This window comes from Crocuta crocuta, unplaced genomic scaffold (assembly GCF_008692635.1).
Source record: "Crocuta crocuta isolate KB4526 unplaced genomic scaffold, BGI_CrCroc_1.0 scaffold179, whole genome shotgun sequence".
NCBI lineage: Eukaryota > Metazoa > Chordata > Mammalia > Carnivora > Hyaenidae > Crocuta > Crocuta crocuta.
The window spans coordinates 1,687,524-1,709,997 of NW_027551568.1; the positions used below are offsets into that span (position 1 = coordinate 1,687,524).

At 51.4% G+C, this 22,474-nt stretch overlaps 1 protein-coding gene across 1 annotated transcript in view; it reads left to right on the top strand.

Annotated features, from left to right (window-relative positions):
* Positions 1-22,474, top strand: part of FAM193A (family with sequence similarity 193 member A) — a 65,465-nt gene that overhangs the window by 33,314 nt on the left and 9,677 nt on the right. Inside the window, exons 11-18 of the mRNA XM_077750419.1 lie at positions 7,692-7,890; positions 8,764-9,036; positions 10,335-10,479; positions 11,053-11,069; positions 11,189-11,520; positions 12,397-12,627; positions 15,129-15,960; positions 22,311-22,392. Of these exons, the coding sequence (XP_077606545.1) occupies positions 7,692-7,890; positions 8,764-9,036; positions 10,335-10,479; positions 11,053-11,069; positions 11,189-11,520; positions 12,397-12,627; positions 15,129-15,960; positions 22,311-22,392 (2,111 nt within the window). The remainder of the gene's footprint in view (positions 1-7,691; positions 7,891-8,763; positions 9,037-10,334; positions 10,480-11,052; positions 11,070-11,188; positions 11,521-12,396; positions 12,628-15,128; positions 15,961-22,310; positions 22,393-22,474) is intronic.

A 22,474-nucleotide genomic window follows, 5' to 3' on the forward strand; every position in this document is an offset into this window, starting at 1 on the left:
TGATTTAGAATAAAGTAGAATCAACTTGTTATGTTTTGTTGAGATAAGTACTTGGTAATGACCCAGATTTATGCTTTAATTTTGTTAGATTGGGTATCTCTCAGTTTGAACATTTAATGATGGCTTTATTAATAAGATGATTTTAAATAGCATATTCAGGTGTATATTCAAAGCCAGCTTGTTTTCATAGTCTGCCTAGTCTACACAGCCTCTTTCCCTCTGGGTGAATGTATGAAGGGGAGAAGCTATCCAGTCTGTTGTTACCTGAATAGAACTGCTTTCTAGTCCCTAGTAACTACCCCTAGAAAAGAGTACAGTGAAGCTGACTATTCCCCAGAGGCTATTGGGACACTCCTGTGAAAACCTGTTTCTCCGCCTTACTTTTGGCCTTTTCAAAGAACATTATAGGTAGTCCCTAAAATGGTAAAGGGGGGGGCATCATCTGTATATAAGATCTATTTGTCTAATACCTTTTAAATTTTAATCCATTAGATAGATGCGATGAAGGATTCCTAGGTAGAAGGGAAAAGGCAAATACAGAGGATGAGCTATTAAGCTTTATTTCAGTCACTGTGCTATTCATGTCAAGACTGTCCACTGATGGATTTAAAATACTTAGCTGGATGCCATTTTATTTAGAAAAATGAGATGCATTTGACAGACTACTTCATTTGTATCTGATATAAAAATGTAACAAGCTAGCATTGTCATTTACCAGGTCTTCCAAAATTAGTTTGTATTACTTGAGTTGGTTTGACTTCGTTGAGTACTGTGAATACATGGGTAGCTAATACACAGTGTGTTCACAGCCCCGTGGGAGCAGGTAAAGCCCCCTTCTAGACAACGCACAGACTTGTCCTCCGTTACATCAGAGCCGGCTTGTTCAGAGGGGTGTCCCCGAGTCCCTGGGAGGCAGAGGTGGGCGCTGAATGTGGACAACGCTCTTCTGTTTCCCCCATTTGTGTTCCTGGGCTCTTTAGGGACCTTCGCTCCGGTGAAGTGGCATTCGTCACCAAACCATTAAGACTTTATGTCAGTATAGTTGTAACTCTTTTAATTCATACTCTGGCCATTGTGGGTAAATATTTAGTACCTAAAATGCTTAGGATGAGTAGTATAGAAAGTTTATTCTTTTGAACTTAGAAAAACTTGAAGACTGTTTCTGTTTTCATATGTCTTTGTTCCAGTGATACATTTAAATTCTATGTGCTGAGATTAAAGTTATTTGAAAATTAAAAGCAGTTGCAGGAGAAAAAGACAGTAATGAAATTCTAGACAAAAGTTAAAAGTGTATGACAGGAAATTTCATTTGCAAATATTTGTGGATTTCCCAGCCTTCTTTTTGTTACTGATTTCTGCTTTAATTCCCTTGTGGTCTGAGAGCAGACATCGTATGACTTTTACTCTCTAGAATTTGTTAAAGTGTGCTTTATGGCCCAGAAGGTGTCTGTCTTGGTGAGTGTTCCGGATTGTTCTGTGTTCTTGGGGGAGTATCCCTCTGTGTCATCATGCACTGCCCTTCTGTATCCCTAATAACCTTCCTCGCCCTGAGGTCTGACCTGTCTGAAAACACGGCTACTCCAGCCTTTCATTAGCGTTAGCAGGGATCTCTTTACTTTTAACTTGAAGGGGTGTTTATACTTCCAGTAGGTTTCTTGCAGACACACATAGATGGGTCTTGTTTTCTGATATACTCTGAATACAGTTTCTGTATTTTCATTGGTGTATTTAGACTGGCCGCATTTAAAGTGATTTTTGATGGTTTGGGTTAATAGTAGCCATTTTCCTATTCTCTATTCATTACCAGAGGCTTCTTTTTTGTGCCTTCTCCACTTTTAATTTTCTGATTTTATTTTACTTCCTTTCTTTAGCATATTGATGATACTTTTTTTTAAAAAATTTGGCAGTTGCATTAGAATATACATTTTACCTAATCTAAGTCCCTCTTCAAATAACCACTCTATAGGGGCGCCTGGGTGGCTCAGTCCATTGAGTGTCCAACTTTGGCTCAGGTCATGATCTCATGGTTCGTGGGTTCAAGCCCCTTGTCGGGTTCTGTGCTCATAGCTAGCTCAGAACCTAGAGCCTGCTTCGGATTCTGTGCCTCCCTCTCTCTCTGACCCTTCTCTGCTCACACTGCCTCTCTCTCTCTCTCTCTTTCTCTCTCTCTGAGAAATAAATAAAACATAAAAAAAATAATAATCACCACTCTACTTCATGTTAGTATAGGCACCTTGTCACAGAATATTCCCTGTCCTTCTCTCTCATCCCTTGTGACAGCGCTATATTATTTTCACTTATCTGTTTATTAATCACCCAGTGCATTGTTACTGCTAATGCTTTAAACAAAGTTATCTTTTAGTTCAACGAACAATAAGAAAATAAGTTTATTTTATTTATATATATTTTTTCCCATTGCCCTTCCTTTCTTTATGTAGATCCAGGTTTCTGACCTGTATCATTTTCCTGCTGCCTGAAGAAAATCTTTTAACGTTCCTTACAGGGCAGGTCTGCTGGCTGTCAGTTCCCTCAGTTTTTGTTTGTCAGAGGAGGTCTTTATTTCTCCTTTACTTTTGAAGGATAATTTTGCTGGATACAGAATTCTAGGTTGGCTGGATTTTTTTCTTTTAACACTTTAAGCAGATTTCACTCTACTCTTATCTTGTTTGCATGATTTCTGACGAGATGTCCTCTGTAATTCTCTTCCTTGTTCTTAGAGGTACAGGGATCCCGCCACTCTCTCCTCTCCTCCCCTCCTCGCCTCCTCTTTCCTTACTTTCTCCACTCCTTCCCTCTCCCTCCCCAAGCTGCTTTCAGAATTTTCTTTTTGTCTTTGGCTTCCTCCAGTTTGAATATGAAATGCCTAGGTGTAGATTTGGGGGTGTTTCTTTCTGTTTGGTGTTCTCTAAGTGTCCTGAATCTGTGGCTCAGTGTCTCTCATTAATTTGGAGAGTTCTCAGCCATTATTCTTTCAAGTATATTTTCTGTCTTTTATCTGTCTTCTCTTTCTGCTATTCCAGTTTCTGTTTGTTATATCTTTCGAAATTGTCACACACTTCTTGGATGTTTTGCTGTTTTTGGTTGGTGGTGGCAGTGGTTTTTTGGTTTGGGTTTTTTTAATTCTTGTTTCTCTTTGCATTTCAGTTTGAGAAGTTTCTGTTGTCAGATCTGGAAGCTTGCTGAGTCTTTACTTGGCCGCGTCCCATCCACTGATGATCGGTTCATCACAAGCGTTCTTCATTTCTCATATGGAGCTTTTACGTCTAGCTTATTTTCTTCTTCCTTGCAATTTCCTCACTGCTCACGTTACCGATTTGTTCTCACACGTTGTGTGCTTTTTCCTCTGGAGCCCTCACCACGTTAGTCATTTTAAACCCCTATCTGATGATGCCCCGCCCTTTCATCCTCGTGGCTCTCGTCTGCCCCGGCCTCTGTCTGTCCCGAGAGCCCCTTTTGCATCAGCCTTCCAGTTACGTGACTCTCTGGTGTGTCTAACGTGCTGCTTCAGTTTTGACGTTTTAATTCCATCTGTAATTCTTATTTGTAAGCTTTCACTAATTTATTTTTAAGATACATTAGCAACTTTTGTGTTCGCTTGTTCCTTGATCATGTTTTCTTTCATCTTTTCTTTCTTTAAGCATTTTACACACGGTTCTGTGTTTGAATGAAACCTTGAGGATCTAAATCTGGGTGTTTTGCTGCTCTCGTGCATGTATTGTTTCCTGATACGTATGGTGATTTTTTTTATGGGGTCATGTTTTATTCAACTTACTCTGTGAGAACAGCAAGGCCCTAAGTAGGGGAAGAGGGACCAGTGTGGTGCTGACCCACCTGGGACCCTCGAACTCTTCCCGACAGTCTCCAGCTCTCCTGCCTCCCGCGGGACCATGGGTCTGTCTCCCATCACTGTGATGACGGTGCATGTGCCCTCAGGGAAGCCATCTCGCCCCCACACCTCCACCTCGCCCTGTTGTTCGCACCACGTTCTGGTCAGTTCCGTGTAAGAGTCCCCCTGCTTTCTCTTTGGCTCAGCACCTTGTTACAAAGGTGTTTGGTGCCGTTTTCCTGGGAGCTAGAGTGTCATGTCCCCCTTACTGGACACAACGTGAGCGGAGGGACCACACAGCCTCCCACAGAGAAGGGCATCTGTGAGCCGGCATGCTGGCCCCCTGTTCCCGCCGGCTGGCCCTCGTGGCCGGGGCGCTGTGACTACCGGGCTAGGCTCAGAAGAAGCCCAAGGCTTCCAGCTCTGAATGCTGCGCAGTTTCCATCTGGAAACAGAGTTCTGAAACCATCATTGCACTGGGAAGGGGCCTAGTAATGAAGATAGAGCCAAGTCTTGAACTCTCACCGGGAGCGTGAGAAATAGTTAAAAATGGTCACCACATCCCAGCCCTCAGTGAGTTCAGTATGAGTGGAGCCTGGCAAGGGGGCTCCCATGTGGCTCTGGGCCATGTGCATCTGTCTCCTCCCTCACTGGGTGACTTCAGCACAACCACTGCAAAGCTGATGAAACCAGGTATGGGGCAGGTCTAAGGTCAGATTGGAATTCGAGGGAGAAAAAAGCCATCTGGAAACTAGGGACAGAAACAGATCACCATCAGGGGTCCTACAGCGACTTTTGATCCGTATTTTGCTTCAGAGCCGCTGGCCGGCCATGCTCAGCAGCCCTGCTGGCGGTATCTGGGGTGGAGATGGGAGCGTGTGATACGGGCTGGGCCTCCGGGCTCCTGCAGGGACTCGCCGGGGTTTCGAAGGCATCTGTTACGTGTGTTTGTCAGAGCTCTCAATTAAAGCAAAAATTTTACTTTCCTGTGAATCAGTTTTGCGTCATAGTGAGGACCAGTTCAAAACTTCTGTTAATTGAAGGCGTGTGGATTTGTACAGAGAGTGAAACAAATCCGTGTTCTGCTTCGACAGCAGTACCCACATGCTGAGAGACGAACTTTGTGCTTGAGTCACTGGTGCACTTGTGCGGGCGTGGCCCACGGTTGGTCTAGTGGACAGAAGCCTGTTTTTCCCTGAAGGAAACGCACGCCTGCGGAGGCTTGGCCGTCCTGTGGGAGCGCGTTCACGGACGCTGGACCTCCCGTTCCGAGTAAACAGGCTTCTGAAGAAGCGTGTAGGTTGAATCCAACTTAGGTTTGCAGTTCTTTCAGTTTCACAACTGAGTTCCCGTGTCCCTCTAAGCTGCGCTCTGCGCAGCCCACATTGAGCATCCAGTATGTGCCAGGCCTGTGCTACATGCTAGCAGAACAGAAGCGGGGCGGCGGTCCCTGGTTTTCGGGATCTCATAACCTAAAGACAAAGACATAATCCAGTCCAAACCTCAGCGTGCCATGGCGCACCTCACAGGACGGGTCAGAGGGACCGTCGCCCTGCAGAGGGAGGGCTGCCGGTGAGCCCCTGGGCTGGTTCTGCAGAGGAGGTGACGCTGGCTGAGCACAAGCTCTCTGGACATACGCGGGCGGCACGTGAGGCTCTCAGCCAGGCTCCCTCGAGGGGAAATCCGTGAGCTCGAAGCCATGGATCAGGAGGGTCTCGGGAAGTAGCGAGTAGTTTCCGGGCCCGTATGTGCCGCGGCCGTGCAGAGCTGCCCTCCCGGCCAGCCCGGCGGCGCCTTCTCACAGCCAGCTGGCTTCCGCTGTCGGGGCTCTGCCCTGTAGCAGAAGGTCTTCAGGACTGAGAAGCCTCCTTCCCGTCGATTCCTTCTCAGCAGAGCAGCTCGTAGTTTGTCACTCCTTTGTGGAGATGGGTCTGTAGAAGTACAGCTTTCTTGGTTTCCTCACCCTTTGCCTGTGGGGCTCCCCTGACAGAGCAGCTAGATTAGGCCTCCAGCCCTGTTCCGTACTATTTGATAGCCCGAGTGTCCACTCCATTCTCACCCTGCACCTCCACTTCCCTGAGCACGTTCAAGGCCAGCTAGTGTGCTGAGCCACCTGAGCGGAGTGACCCCCACTTCCTCTCGGCACCCAGGATGGGCGACGTGGCGGGGGGCAGGGCAGCGTTGCTCTCTAAGGACCAGTCTCACGGACTGGGGACAGTTCACCTCAGCCATCTGTGTGCTGCACACTGACACCCACTGTCCAATTTAATTCTTAACCACAGCCCTCGGGGGTAGGTGTTTCCAAATTACAGATGAGGAAACTAAAGCACAAAAAGATTGAGTAATTTGCCTGAGGTCACACAGCTAGTAAAAGGGAGAGCTGGCGTCCAGACCCAGTCCAGACCCATCGGGCTGAGCTGTGTCACTGACCACCGCCTCCGGGAACTGTGGTCTCCGGCTCCTGCTCCCAGAGCTGCAGCGAATGTCCTGATGGCGGCCTGGGAAGCCCCCCTCTCCATCTCCACTGCCACTGCCGCCTCCTCTCTTGAACCCTGACTGCTTCCTGCGGTGCCCTCTCCCCTTCCAGGCAGAGGCCAGGCAGACATGTCTCCGCTTTGGCTCCTGCAGCCTGTCTGGCTGTGGGGCAGTTGTCCGTGGATGTGGACTGTCCCCGTGCCGTGCCCCTTCCCTCCTAACCTCTGCCCGAGTCAGGCCCTGAGGGCTTTGCCCAGCCTCCTGGGGAGGGACTGCTATGTGCTGGCATCCACATGGGGCAGGACCCGTCTGAGGGAGGGCAGATGTTAAACCCGCAGACGACAAGGGAGTCTTGAGTCGTAGCTGTGGTAAGCACTAAGCGGGAAAACTGGATTTTAGGAGTGTTACCTGGGAAGGCCCACCTAGGTCTTGGGTGCTGGGTGGCGAGTTCTTTGAGGAAAGGATGTTTAGGCTGAGGCCTGAGGATGAATGGAAGTCAGTGAGGTTGTGAGCTGAGGTTAGGATGTTCTAGAACCTGGATGCAGCATAGGCAAAGTTCAGGGTCAAGGAGGAGCTTGGATTTGAGGACCACGGGAAGGCCTGTGTGTCGGGGACTTGGTAAACAGGAGGGACAGGGATAGCCCAGGCTCTGTTACAGACTTCCGGTTTTATCTTAAGAGCAGTGGGGAGACATTGGCGCATCCCCAGCAGGGAGTGCCTTGCTCTCAGAAGCTCACTGTGGCTGTCGGGAGGGAAAGCCCTGGAAAGAGGCTGGGTGGGAGATGCAGGGGCTGCCTCTGCACAGGAGGAGGAGGGTGGTGGGGGGAGCGAAGGAAGCAGTCAGCCACTAGTAGCTCGATAAATGCGTGCACCCAGCCACACGCCCTCTGCACCCCGGCAGGGCCTGGGGGTGCCTCCGGGCTCACGTGAAATCCAGTTCCTCAGATGTGCCTGCCCTTCGCCCAGGTGTGAGCCAGTAGTTTAAGACTTTCACCATTTTTCATTAGCGATTCCAAAGTTGGCTTTTTAGCAGTGACCCGGAAATGTCAGATGAGGCTGAGCCCCAGGAGCAGTGCGTACGCGAGCGAGCCCCGCGGAGACTGTGCCAGGGGAGGGGCGCGGTACGCTGCTGAGCCATCTCAGGTCTATTTGGTAGATTCCCGGAGGCATCAGTTGCTTTTAAAATCTGTGCCTGGTTCACACGTGACCGATCGTGCACGGCGTGACAGCAACGAGTGAGCACTCTGCGACCAGCGTTGAGCCCAGACGCCTGCCCACGGCGAGCGCGTCCCCACAGGGCTTTCGGTCATGGTTTGTCTGCTTGCAGTGTGACTACGCAGGTAAACAGAGTATTAATTTTGATATGTGATTAGAACATTTTTTTTTGTAGGCTTTACCGCCAGCACCTGTTCAGAATCACACAAATAAGCATCAGGTATTCAATGCATCTCTTCAAGACCATATTTATCCAAGCTGTTTTGGGAATACTCCAGAGTGGAATAGTTCTAAATTTATAAGTCTTTGGGGATCAGAAGTGATGAATGATAAGAACTGGAATCCTGGCACTTTCTTGCCAGATACAATTTCTGGTAAGGAACTTGTTAAAACTTTCTTAAAGGTTTAAAGTGGCCTGAGCTGGGTGGATCGCCGTCTGTTGCCTCGGTCCCCCAGTAGAAGCCCTGGGCTAGTCGGGCCCCCGCCTCTGTCGCTAGTGGGAGGCCCCTCGGCCCCGTCCCGCTGCAGCCACCCACGCCTGCCGCCAGCCACGCCCTGGCGCGGGGCCTCTGCCCCCCAGCACTGCCCAGTGTCTCGTCTCCAGGCCTCCGTGTTGGGCCCCCGGTTCCCCGGCAGTGGTGGCAAGGGCCTTGCAGCGAGCCACCGCCGACTTGGATGCCGTGACTCGCGTTCCTGTTCTCTGTTTCTGTGTTGATACTGACCCTCCCACGAGCTCCTTCCTCCCAGCGCTCGGCTGCCGAGCTGCAGCTGCGACTCCAGTCATAGGGAAAGGCGCACCGGGAGAGGGGCCGGCTGCGCCCGCGTCTCTGTCTTCACGTGCTTAGAGCCCCTGGTGCCCCACACCCGGCCCTGCACGTGCTCCCACAAGCAAGCTAGACTTGACATTTGTGCTTGGGAAGGGTTTCTAGCTGTGTGACCTTGGGCAAGTTGCTTAGCCTCTCTGAGCCTCAGTTTCTCTATCTTTAGGGTGGAAATAATAGTACCAAGCTCAGAACCTAGCTTTAAGACATAAGTAAAATCACTTTTGGAAAGCACCTAGCACAGGAATTGGCACATAGTAGGTGCTCAATACATATTTTCCTAGATAAAAGCTCGTTGCCTAGCATCACCCCGTGTGACCCGAGCTTCTGTAGCGGCCCCAGTGTTAGGCGTTGTGTCAGCAGATGTCCCGTAGGTGTCGGCTACATATTTCTTAGGAGACTTAACTCTCCCATTCTTCTCCGAAGGGGGTGACATGCTAGGGCCAGCACTGTCCGAACCCAGACCCGAAGCCCTTCCGCCTCCGCCCAGCGACGAGGCGCCTGCCGTGTCGGAGAGCAAGGAGAAAAAAAGTGCCGCCAAACAGAAGTGCTTGTACAATTTCCAAGACGCCTTCCTGGAGGCGAACAAAGTCGTGATGGCCACTTCGTCCGCCACCTCCTCCGTGTCCTGCACCGCCACCACCGTGCAGTCAAGCAACAGCCAGTTCAAAGTGTCATCCAAGAGGCCTCCCTCCCTAGGTAAGGCCCGCCCAGCAACTTTGTAATTGCCTTTTCCTTGGTGAGGCCAGAGGCCCGGGGTGCGGCGGTAGCACCTGAAAGTGCTCAAAGTGCTCGCTCAGGCAGGGCACTTCCCTGCAAGTCTGATTTGAATGTTGCTGCCCTCCCCCACCTTCCTCCTGGCCGTGCTGCACCTTGCCTTTCTTCTCTGTACTTTTGTGAGAGGGAGGGGTCACTGCTTTCTGAACATGAGGAGGAATTTGTCCTCTGAAAGCAGAAGGCTTGTGGAGAGGGAGCTGATGGGGCTGCGGGCCAGGCCGCGGTGTGAGCACAAGCAGAGGGGAGCTGGACGCAGAGCTCAGAGACCTGTAGGAGCGGACGCAGAGCTCAGAGACACGTAGGAGCGGCTCACAGGGCCCTCGCTAGCATCAGAAAGAATAGGGGGCTAGATTATACCATGTACAGTCAAGAATCTTCCGGGTGTTCAGAAAAGGGAGGGGGTGAGGTAGCTCTTCAACAGACGCTCGTCGCTGCTCCGTGGTAGACACGACAGACAGAAAGCCACCGTGCAACCTGCAGGGTGACCGTCGGTCCAGGTGAGCGCCCTTGGTGGTCGTTACGAACAGTGGATGTCGCTTGGGGAATGTCGTATCCCCACCGTCTGGGAGCAGCCCCCACGGGTGACTGGTAGATCACCAAGGGAAGGTCAGGTGCCCCTTGCCAGAAGAATCTGGCAGACCACCCCCCTGCACACTGGTCGGAGAGGACCTCACCGTCAGGGCACGGACCGATGCTAGGGGCCCCTTGTGCAGTCACACGGGAAGGATCCAACATGCCCTTTGCAGGAGTCCTGCCTGGGGTATGTCCGCTAACTCTGACGTGACACTGGAAGCCCATTCTGCTGGGCGCTCAGAAAATGTCAGTGTGGCAAAAGGAGGAAAGTTTGGAAGAGGCTGGGTTGGGAGAAAGCTACAGAGGCCAGTGGCAGGCACGGGAGACAGAATGAGAAGGTCACGGGGACAGTGCGTCTCTGTCGTGGTCTCACAGTGAGGTGTCGTGTCCTCTGTGGCTAATGCTGTAGTGTTTAGGGTACACGCAGCCTCCACGTGTGAAACCAAAATGTGTGGCTCAACACCCAGCATGTGTGACAGCACGCTCGGTGGGGCACCAGGTGAGGGCATGTGGGTCTTCATACTGTGCCTTCACGGTCGCCATGGAGCTTTGAACACCTTCACACGAAGAGGTTGAGGAAAGGTTTCGCGAAGAGAAACTAACTCAGGGCAGTGTCGTCGGTGACCCTTCTGCGTCTCCACACGCAGGCGAGGTGTTCCACGGCGTCAACAAGGAGGACCACAGACACGCGGTGCCGGCTGCCCCGAGGAACAGCCCCACGGGCTTGGCGCCGCTNCTCCCGGCGCCCCCCCACCCCCCACCACAGACGGCTCCGTCAGCGCCCCCCCCAGCGTCTGCAGGTGAGCCCGGGGCCCGCTCCGGCGATCTCCCCAGGGAAGGAGGGACAGGGGCGTGCCCCGCAGAGGCCGTGGGTCGAGGGGAGGACACTGGTCCCACCTGCAGTCCTCAGGGCTGGGGTCGTCGGGGATCGTGCACAGACCACCATCTAGCCACTGGCTGCTTCACGGGGGAGATGGGTTGGGTGGGCCTGAGTGTTTTTTCAGTTGTTAGACATTGAGTGAAGAATAATACAAACAACAGCTTTTTTAAAAAAAAATTTTAATGCCTATTTTTGAGAGAGAGAGAGACAGCGTGAGCAGGGGAGGGGCAGAGAGAGAGGGAGACACAGACTCTGAAGCAGCTCCAGGCTCTGAGCTGTCAGCACAGAGCCCGACGCGGGGCTCGAACCCACGAACTGTGAGATCATGACCTGAGCCCAAGTCAGACACTAAACCAGCTGAGCCCCTCAGGCGCCCCAAACAACAGCTTTTTTAAAAAAACATGATTTTGGAACACCCAGGTGGCTCATTCAGTTGAGCATCTGACTCTTGATCTCAGTTCAGGTCTTGATCTCAGGGCCATGAGCTCAAGCCCCAGGTTGGGCTCTGTGCTGGGCATGGAGTCTACTTAAAAACAGAAAAGATGATTTTAGTTGTGTTTGAATTTGCCTGTTGAACCGTCCCCGCACAGCCCCACCCCCGCCCCAGCAAGCAGCGGAGAGAGGGACTGAGTGTGCCCTCCAAGCCCCGGCCCCTGCCCGCACCGCCTTTCCTGTGTGGCTCCTGGTGTCTGGGCCGCCACGCACCACCCCCTGCGCCCTGCTCCCTGTTGGGGTGGCGGCTGGTAACAGCCTGTGTGTGGTTTCGCAGCGACCCCGAGTGCGAGGGGCACCGCTGCGAGAACGGCGTGTACGACCCGCAGCAGGACGACGGGGACGAGAGTGCCGACGAGGACAGCTGCTCCGAGCACAGCTCCAGCACCTCCACCTCCACCAACCAGAAGGAGGGCAAGTACTGTGACTGCTGCTACTGTGAGTTCTTCGGGCACGGCGGGGTAAGTGCCGCGGAAGCGAGGACGGCTCGCCCTCTAGCTTGTGCTCGCCCTGAGGAGGCGATGAAGACGCCGGAGCTCTGTGTGCGGGTTACTGCGTTTTTGCATGTTTGTGATTTTAAAACAATTGATGAGCTCGGGGCCTCCTGAACAGCCGGCCGTGGAGCCGTTGGGCCCCGACGGTGCACAGCCGTGCGGTGGGTGCTCGCTGTGCGCGGTGTGCACGTGGGATGCCTGTTGCCGGAACCCAGGGGGTGTTGATGCACATACACACTTACGCCTCCTTCCAGAACGGTCTGTCTCTACGAGCAGATGCCAGCCGTGGTGCCTCCGGGGGAGGCTGGGAGGAAAAGCAGCGGCTGGTGTTTTGCTCTTTTTCTCCTCGTGTTCTGTCTGCGTTTGCTCAGCAGGCACACGTGTGTTTACTGTTAGGAAGCAATTCTGGCAGTGGGGTGGAGGGCGATTTTCTGTTTGCCTTTGGACGCTAAACAAACCTACAAATGGATGAAGAGATTGTATAAACACATTTATTGACTTGAAAAGATAATCACTGTATCCTACAGGAAGTACATTAATCTGTATATGTGGGTTTTTTTCCTTTTTTGGCTTAAAAATATGGGTCCGTGTACATAGTTGGTCCCGCTTTTCCGTATCTTTCAAGAATGTGTGAAGGTTGATGTGTCCGTGCCAGGACTTCTCTTGGGGTAACTCTGTGGGAGCTTTTCTGTTTTGCTGCCACTTACCTTATTTTTCACAATGAACATTTATTACCTGACAAATAAAAAGTTCATTTTTAGGGATATGTTCTGGAATTGGTAGTATTCAGAATGCTTAAAACGTGAAGCTTAATTGAGTTACATTCTCATTTTATCGCCTTAGCCTCCGGCTGCACCAACAAGTAGAAATTATGCAGAAATGAGGGAGAAGCTTCGTTTGCGGCTGACCAAGAGGAAGGAGGAGCAGCCTAAGAAAGCAGACCAGCTCTCCGAGAGGGAGAGTGTGGTCGACCATCGCAGGGTGGAGGACCTGCTGCAGTTCATCAACAGCTCCGAGACCAAGCCGGTGAGCAGCACCCGGGCCGCCAAGCGCGCCAGGCACAAGCAGAGAAAGGTGAGCACGCCGCACAGCGCTGCCCTGGGGTGAGGGTGGGGCGGGCCTCGGGGCCCCTGACGGTCTGTGTGTCTCTGGCCGGGGCTGGAGCCGGGCAGACACCCCATGTTGTATTTTCAGGACACGGCTTCGCCCTTTCTGTCATGGTTTTTTTTTGTTGTTGTTGTTCTTGTTGTTTTTTTATGGCTTTATTTTATTTTGAGAGACAGAGAGCAAACAAGGGAGGGGCAGAGAGAGAGGGAGACACAGAATCTGAAGCAGCTCCAGGCTCGGAGCTGTCAGCACAGAGCCCGACGTGGGGCTCGAACCCACGAACCCGAGATCATGACCTGAACTGAAGTTGGACGCTTAACCGACTAAGCCACCCAGGCGCCCCTGTCATGAGTTTGTTAATGGATCTAAAAGAAGCCTTTGGATCTCCGAGTCCAGTGAGGGCCTTTGTCTTTGGAAGAGCCTTCCTTCCCAGGGAGGTGGAGGAAGGGAGCCCCTGGCTTGGAGTGAAAGGGGGTCGGCAGTGGGCTTTGGGAGACTGCAGGTAAAGTTCCTTCGACACGAGGCAGGGACAGGCCCTTGGCACAGCGACATCCTCGGGACCTGGTCTGAGTGCTCCTCCCATCCCCCCACTCCTCGTCCCCCAGCTGGCAAAGGACAGTCAGGCAGAGCCATCACAGAAGAGGGCTGGCACGCGCCGTGGGGACCCCAGATGAAAGAGCGGGATGGACCCCCATTGTGGGTAGCCCGGGGCACCTCACCGTGGGCATGGGCTGTCACGAAAGCAGATGTCTGCCGTGACTAGATGGGTTGGGCCAGTGGAGGGTGCAGCACGCGGAGGCTGTCGGCCAGCACTTTGTGTTAGTGCTACCAGCGAGGGGACGGCCCGCGCCTGCCCTTCCGTGTGTCTCAGCACCCAGGCCCCTGCCGTGGCCTTCCTGGTCGGAGCCGCCTACAGAGCCAGACCGCAGCAGGCAGATCCGGGCTGTGCAGAGGGAACCGGGAAGGGCCAGGGCTCTGACCGCACGGTGGGCGGCTTCAGGAAGAGGCGACATCCCGCACAGACCCAGTGGGAACATTCCCGAGTGTGCCACAGTGGGCCGCCCAGCAGGAGCCCTGCTGGCGCTGTGGCCCCGTGACCCCGTGGCCCCAGGCGAGGTTGAACCCAGCGGCTCTGAGGAGCAGCCTGCCCTGCACCCAGGGAGCCCAGGGTCTGCCGAGCCCCGCTGGAGCGGGACGGTGAGACGTGTTCTCCATTAGGAGCGTTCCGTCAGGGCCCACTCAGCCCGTGTGCTCTGTGCCCAGCACGCCGGCTTCTAGAGTGGCTCACAGATCGGCTTCGCGTCTGGCTGACGGGCTGGTTGTTGAAGGCACCACGTACCTGGCTGTGAGTTCCTGTAGGTTCTGTCTTGTGGCAGATTTACCCCCGACCTGCTGTGGGGGGGTGCTCTACTCCTGGACACTGGCACCCCTGTCCAAAGTAGCACCCACAGGGCCCACTCAGGAGCTGCCTGCCGTCTCCAAGGCTTCTCTTTTAACAGATGGAACAAGGATTTTAAATAACTTTTATCTGAGTTGTCATTAAAAGTTTTTTTAACCTGTTAAATTTTTAACATAACTTTGTATTTTATATTTAAGTTTTTCAAAATGACAAGTAAATTGTCTCTTATAAATATTGCCTACTGAGATGTTGTGAAAAATCATTTAAAACTGGAAGGACGTCTGATGATTGCCAGAGTTGGTTACCGGGGCCCAAGGATGCAGAGCCGCGCTTCCCACTCTTCACGGCCTCCGCGTGTTGTCGGGGCAGAAGGAAGGGTTCCCACCGAGGCTCCTGGACCGTGTATCCCCAGCGAAGCACGGTCTTCGCTGGGCATGAAGATTACCGTGGTGCCAAGGGAAGGCAGGAGTTGCCAGCCTCTGTGTGCCGTGTGGCGTGGCGTCTGTTAGCGTGCCGTTGGCCCTGTGATACTGGGGAAAATAGGTTTATCTGCCAGGGTGGGCACTTCTTACGTGTCCTGTTGCTGTGCACGTGGACGCATCGGCCTCGCCTGCTGGGGTGCGTGTGCCCAGCGCTCTGGTGGCATGTGTGTGGCCGTTAACTGTTAAATCGCCATGGGATTGATGTTCGGGCCGGTTGTGTCCAGACGTCACGCACCGGCGGGAGGCCGGCCCAGCGCAGGGGCACCGCAGCTGCCTTGACCTGCCGTACAGAAGTGCCGAGCCACGAGCTCAGAGGCCGAAAGGAATTGTTCGCTAAGTGGCTCCCGCCGCCGCCACCACCAGTAAAGTAATAAGTGTACATACCTGGGTCGAAAGATTAAATCTCATAATTCCCGAGAGGAAGATAATTTGGGGTGGGCGTGTCTTAAGCTTTGGGTTTATCATATATCCCCTTTTGGAGTTTATGTTCTTACTAAATGAATTGTTTTTAAAGTTGATTATTTTCTGTGCGTCCTCACCTTCAGAACACTTGCTGTTGTCTTACGTTGCCTCTTTTCACACGGCAGCTGGAGGAGAAGGCACGCCTGGAGGCGGAGGCCCGGGCCCGGGGCCACCTGCACCTCCGGGAGGAGCAGCGGCAGCAGGAGGAGGAGGAGGAGTTTCAGCGGCTCCAGGAGCTTCAGAAGCTGAGGGCTGTGAAAAAGAAGAAGAAGGAGAGGCCAAGTAAAGACTGTCCCAAGCTGGACATGCTTGCTAGAAACTTCCAGGCAGCGGCAGAGTCTGTACCTAACTCTGAAAACATGCACAACGGCTCACTAGAGCCAATGGAAGAGCCAGAGACCTCACCTCACTCCCCTTCCAGACACGGGGACCACTCAGAGCCCGGGCCGGAGCCGGGGGCCGACGGGGATGCCGCCGAGCCCGTGGACGCCAGAGACTCCAAGCTCCTCCTCCCGAAGGAGGTCAGCGGGAAGCAGCAGGAGCCGCTGTCTTTTCTCCTGGACATAATGCAGCACCACAAGGAGAGCAGCGGCAAGCAGAAGCTCAAGCAGACCAGTAAGGCCAGCGGCGAGCCGGCCAGGAAGCCGGCCGAGCCCCCCCGGGCCTCCGAGAGCCAGCCCAGACCCCGGCCCCAGACAGAGTCGAAGGCAAAAGTCCTGGACCTCACTTCGCTGGCAGAGCAGAAAAGGGAGGAGCGGAAAGTCAACAGCAACAACAATAACAAGAAGCAGCTGAACCACGTCAAGGAGGAAAGGTTGAATCTGGCCCCCCAGGAGCCCGCCTCCCCCAGCGAGCACCCTCAGGACAGCAAGCCGGTGCCTGCAGACTCTCCTCAGCCCAAGGGCAAGAGCAAGAAAAACAGGAAGAAGAAAGGAGACCGAGTCAGCAGCTCAATCGGTAAATACGGTAAATATGGAGCAGAGGGGGGTGTGGCCGGTGCCCCCGTCCAGGGTGCGGGCCTGTCCCTCCTGGCTTTGTGCTGCTTGTGGCTTCGTCACAGCAGTGCGAGACAGCAGCCACTGTTCGCTTTAGCGTGTTTGAAATAATTCTAGATGGACAGAGAATTCCTCTTCCCCGCGGTTCCCAGAATCAGTGCGTTCCCACATTGGCTTTATCTTTCTTTTTCCCTCTTCTGTCGTTCTGAACCAAAGGAGAGTAATTGCAAACATGAAGCTCCTTTATACACTTAAATAACTCACTGTGTATTTCCTCGAAACAAGGATACTTCTTCCAAAATCACAATAGTTATCAAAATTAAGAGATTAACACTAATACAATACCATGACCTAATTATAGGCCTTACTCCTCAAGGCAGAGCATTGAGTCCGTCCTCTGTGGGGTTTTCATTTCCATTTTTCTCTAATTACAGTAAGGTCATATTTTTAAGAGCTGTTTGTCTCTTTCTTGTGAATTTTCTATTCATATTTTTTTCTCACTTTTTAATTAGGTTTTCGGTCTTCCATTTTTAAGAGTTTTTCACGGGTTACGGATATGAGCCTTTTAACCGTGTTACATGCTGCAGACGCGTATGTATTCCCAGTGCGCGGGCCGTCTGCAGCCATGTGGAGGTTCTCTCTGTCACTTTTATATAGTCATTTCATTGATTTTCTCTTGCCTCTGGGTTTTAAGTAACTGTCAGAAAGTGTCCCTTTGACACGAAGGTGGAAGCGGAGTGTGCCAGTGCCGTGGAGTATTCGTGTGGTCCACCTTCTTCATGTGGCCCCTGGTAAATTTGGAGTTTGTTCTTGTGTAGCCTGTGAGGCATGGGTCCAGTATTCTCTCTCTTTACATGGTGAGCGCGCTGGCCCAGCACCAGGCATTAAAAACTCTGCCTGGGGCACCTGGGGGCTCAGTCGGTGAAGCGTCCGACTTCGGCTCAGGTTATGATCTCATGGTTCATGGGTTCAGTCCCTTCATCTGGCTCTGTGCTGACAGCTCGGAGCCTGGAGCTGCTTCGGATTCTGTGTCTCCCTCTCTCTGCCCCTCCCCCACTTGTGCTCTGTCTCTGTCTCTAAAATAAACATTAAAAAAAATTCTTTTTTTAAATAAAAAAAATAATAATGCATCCTGCCCCAGTGATTCAGGACGTTTCCTTTGTCCCACACTGAATTTCTACTCCAGGACTTCTCTTCCTCTGCTTTGTCACGCGCCGTTCGCTGCGCTGAGCGAGCAAGTTGCGGGCCTGTGTGTGTCCGCGAGGCCTCTCCTCGTAGCTGTTTCCCGGCTGTTGCTTCCCCTGTGCTCCGTGTGCGGGAGCCGTAAACAAAAGCTGTGTTGCTGTCTCTGTTGGAGTTGCATTAAATGTATTCATGGGTTTGGGGAGAATTGGCACCTTTATGATACTGATTGTCCTTCCAGATACAGGAGTGCTTCTCACTTGTTCAGTGCACTTTTAGGAATGCTTTAAATTTTCTCTCCTAGGTTTTCCACATTTCTTATGGAGCTTCTTGCCCACTAAGTGTTTTATCTTCCTTGTTTGTAATGTCACTATGGGACTCGCCACCATGAGGTCTTCCCACTCTGCGCTTTAGGTTCGTGAGCCACTGAGCACGGGGGCTGTGGCTGCTCCAAATGGAAGGTGTTGTAGTGCAAGCATATGCTGGATTTTGAAAAGCTTGTATGAAAGAAAAGAGTATAAATATAAAATATCACAATGTAATTTTTGTACTGATTCATGTGGAAATGATCATCTTTTGACTCTATTTAATTGAATGGAATATGTATTACTAAACTTAATTTGACCTATTTTTAAGATTTCCTAATGTTGAAGCAGGCTCGGATTCCTGGGATGAAGTCCACTTGCTTGTAGTGTATTGTATTCTTTGATTTAGGGTTTTGTTTGCTATTATTTTAGTTAGCATTTTCATACCAATATTGATAAGAGATATGGGTCTGTAACTTCTTTTTTTCCTACTGCCTATAGTAGCTTTGGCTATTAATATCCTATTTCAAAAAGAAGTGTAAAGAATTCGGGTTTCTCGTTTGTTTTTCATTTTCAGTTTTCTAAACAATTCGCCCTGCATTTGGGACTATCAAAGCTTTCAGGTTTTGAGAGAAATCTCCTGTGCAGCCCTTTGGGCCTGGTGCTTTTTTGTGGACTAGTTCCTTGATAATTTTGTGTCTTTCCTGAGAACGATAGAAATGGAAATCAGTTTATTTGGTATTTCTGTTACTAATGAGATTAATTTTAGTAAACTATATTTACACAGTAAATTATTTTCCTCAACTAGGTTTTCCAACTTATTTACATAGATGTGGGCAAAGTACCTTTTTGTAAAAAATTTATTTTCAGTGGCTATTTTCCTCATTATTATTTGTGCTTTCTCCCCAGTGTGTTTCATTCAGTTAGTTAATAGTTTATCTATTTGGGGGGTACATGGCTAGTTCAGTCGGTAGAGCATGTGACTCTTGCTCTTAGTCAGGGCCGTTGAATTCAAGGCCCACGCTGGGTGTGGAGCCTACTTAAAAAAAAAATAGTTTGTCTGTTTTGTTATTTTTTTTAACCAGGCTCTTGATTTATTAAATAGGTTTACTGTTCTTTCTAATATCTCATCAATTTCAGCCTTTTATCTTTATTTTCTTCCCGTGCTTTCTTTTATTTCCTTGTTTATTTTCTCACTTTTTGATTTGGGAATTTAGTTCATTTGTTTTCATTCCGCCATTTTTATTGATCAGAGTATTTATAGCACTTCAGATTTTTCTCTGATCATTCCTTTAAATATATCTCATAGTCTGATAATGTTTTCATTGGGTTTTTGTTTTTTTTTTTTTTTACAGAAATTCAGTATTTCTTTGTTTTTATCCTCCATTCATTAGTAGTGTAATAGGGGGCCTTGAGGTTTCTGGTGGGAGAGCAATTTTTTATGTTAATAATTTCTAGGTTTTCTGCATTGTGATCAGAGTATGTTGTTTGTAATATTTCTGCTTTGTGGAATTTACAGATATTTTGTGACCAGCTTTTGTAACTGTCCCATATACACTTGAGAGAAAAGTGTGTTTTTTCTGTTACCTGGTGGAAATGGAGTCTGTGCGCATCAGGGGCCGATGAGCTGCAGTCGGGTCGGCCCTCTGCGTCCTCTGCCTGTGTTTTGTGCTCCGGCCCCGCCCTCTTGTTTATCATGAATGAGCTTCTGTGTTGTATCTCTGGTAGTTTTGCCTTAGAAACGTGGCATTTGTGTTATTTGGTACACATTCCTAACTATGATACCTTCTTCGTGAATTGTGGTTTTTAGTACTAAAAAATGTCCTTTCGTTGTGTTTCTGTGCTTTTGGCTTGAATTCCACTTTATTCAGGATGGTGATCGTTGCCCCTTTTCTCTCGGTCTCCGCTCACCTGGCAGGAGCCCTCAGTGCTAACCCCTTTCTGACTCACCTAGAGCTGCCTCATCCTCCGATTTCAGACAGCCCAAATCTGAGTCTCGCTTTGTGAGCCAAATGGAAAATCTTATCTACAGGCGGGTTTAAGCCCATTCCTGTGTATTGTGATTCCGTGCTTTGTCTCAGTTACCCTGTGTATTTTATGCTCACTGTTTCATTTTCTATGTGATGTGTTGTGTTAGCTTTTATTTTAAAAAACCATTGGTGTTCGGGAAACTTGGCAGAGTCTTGTCTGAGCGCATCCCTCCGCACTTGCACGTCTAGCGCCCCGTCCTTGGTTTCCTTGCTTACCTTCCACCGCTGGCCCCACGGGAGGCCCTCCGACACCCACTTACTGCCGGGGCAGCAGTCTGTGAGCTGATCCCGTTCTTTCCAGTCCTCAGTCCCTTCTCTTCCCGGGTTTCAGCCGCGCTACTTCGGCCGTGCCAGTGTTCGTAGGTCCACAGCTGACTAGTTCCCTGCTTGTGCTGGGCCTCCTGTGGTTTTTCCCAGTCCTCTTCTGGTCGGGTGAAGCTTGCCCTTGGGCTCAGGTCCTCAAGTATAGGTCAGGGGCACAGAATTCTCTGAGCTTTGGCAAAGCAAAATGTTTCTTGCAGTCTTAATGATGAACAGACAGCCCGGCTGGATATGAAATACTTGGGTCACACTTTCCACTCTGATTCATACAACTTTTTGTTATGAAAAATATCTCCATGGTGCTGAATCTGGTTATGGTTCCCTTTTTTCCCTTATGCCGAGATGTTCAATACTGATTATTAGTTGCAATCAGAAGAAAAGAGTGTTAGAAACTTGCTTTATTGGAGTACCTGGGCGGCACCGTTGGTTAAGCATTCGGCTCTTGATTTTGACTCAAGTCAGTCTCATGGTTCCTGAGATCAAGCCCCCTAATTGGGCTTTGCGCTGTTAACCAGACTTGGGATTCCCTCTCTCTTCTCTCTCTCTCTGCCCCTCCCCCTGCTTGCGAGTGCACTCTCTTTCTCTCAAATGAAATAAACACTAAAAAAAAAAAAGAAAGAAAGCAATTGCCTTATTAAGACACCTTTTCCAGCAGATGTATCTGTTGTTTGCTTTTGTGGTGTTTGGCTTCTAGAACTGTTAATGGAGGGACAATTGCTTAGAGATTGTTGCTCTCTTAGACTTCACTTCCATTACATCTGTAAACACCCCTGGGGCGCCCGGGTGGCTCAGCTGAGTGTCCCACTCTTGATCCCAGCTCAGGTCTTGATCTCAGGGTCATGAGTTCATGCCCCGTGTTGGGCTCTGCACTGGGCGTGAAGCCTACTTAAAAAAAAGCACCTGCCCCATCTTGCCCTTCCTCGCACATCGGTGTTTCCTCGAACAGGGCCTCCGCGAGCTGAGTTGGCAGCCACACGGGGTCTTCTGGATGTCCAGACAGAGGCCCGGTCGGAGCGGTCTTTGTGCTGGAGAGGGACGGGCTGGGCTGTGGAGGCAAGGCAGCTGCGACTGGCGAGTTGTGCGGGTGGGCGGGGCGGTGAGGGCCAGCTCGGGAGCAGCCGCAGCGGGTGGAGATGGGGGCGCCCCTGACTGTTCGCAGGGGACTTGCCCAGCAAGTAGAAGGGGTGGCGTAGGGGTAAGGGGGGGTGGGAGGATCACTGTCGGAAAAGGAGCAGGCTCGCACAGAGCATGCGGGACACGCTGCCTGTTGCCTGTTCTGGGGGGTCAGGTGCCCGAAGGTGCGTGTATGGAGGAGGTAGCTTTATGAATGGGGAACTCAGGAAAGCGGTCTGGGGCAGGGGTGGAGGTTTGGTGGTGTCCAGGTGGGATCCAGGTGGAAGGAGGGATGGGGGAGGTGCGGAGGAGGAAAGCCGAGAGTCGGAAGGCCTGGGTGCTGGCGGAGGTGGGGGCTGTGCTCACGCCGTCCCAGCAGGGAAGCTCTCACTGCCGTTCCTGTGAGCTCGCGCTGGCTGCCCACACCGGTTTGTGCTGCGGCGGGCGTGCCCCCGTGACAGGGAAGGTGTGTCTCTGTTTCTTAAAGATTACACAAAACTATCCCACGCCAAAGTCTGCGGGCAAGTGGACCCTCTGCACCTTCTCTGATGGGGCTGGCTGTCGTGCCTGCGCTGCCAGTCCTCGCACGAGGCTCAGACAGGGCCCAGGAGGTGGCTGGCATCCCACAGGTACCAGACGGGGCGGGCAGAGCAGAAGCAAGAGTTTTCTGCAATGCTCAAGCTTGCTGAGATTCTAGGAGATGGAATAATCCGAATCGTTGGTCTCCTTGCTATCCTGTTTTCAAATGGGATTTAACTGCACCGTGAAATACAGCCTTGCTTTTTTATTGGAACAGCCTGAAAAGTTTTTGATGACGTCTCTGAGATGATGTGTGTATAAACCGAATGCCAGGGAGCCATCTTCCCATAGAGGCTGATGCCTGGGACTGGGGTACAGTTGTGTCCTCTTACTGTGAGGGGCTCTTGCGAGGGACAGCGTTCTTCTCCCCTTCGAGCTCCCTCTGGCCTCACTGGTGCGCCTCGGCCCCCCCACCGCCCTCAGGGACCGAGGGCAGCCTCTGGGCTCACAAGCACTTATGTCTCCGAGAATCTTTTGAAGGGCTGTCCCATCACGGAGACTCGCCAGTTAAAGATGGTCCTGTGGGGATCAGGTACCAGCAAGCGGGCCTCTTCCGGTGGGACCTGAAGCCACAGTTGCTTTGCTCGGCAAACGTGAGTCCCGTGATGTCCAGGCTGGACCTGAGTGTTCACAAGCACACGAGAGGCCTCTGCTTTTGGCTGTTTGTGAAATCTCACGTTAGAGAAAATTTTCAGTTTGCGAAGCTGTTAAAATTGAGTCGAGTAAAGCCACATGATTTCTTCCCTTGTAATCTGACTTGCCTTGTTTCTTTCGTTTTCCAGATGATGTCTTCCTGCCTAAAGATATTGACCTAGACAGCGTGGACATGGACGAGACGGAGAGGGAGGTGGAGTATTTCAAAAGGTAAACGTTGGGGCTTGTGTGTGGCGTAGTGACGGGTTGGTGGCTGCCGTACATGACCCCCCCGTAGCTGTGCCGGTTGCAC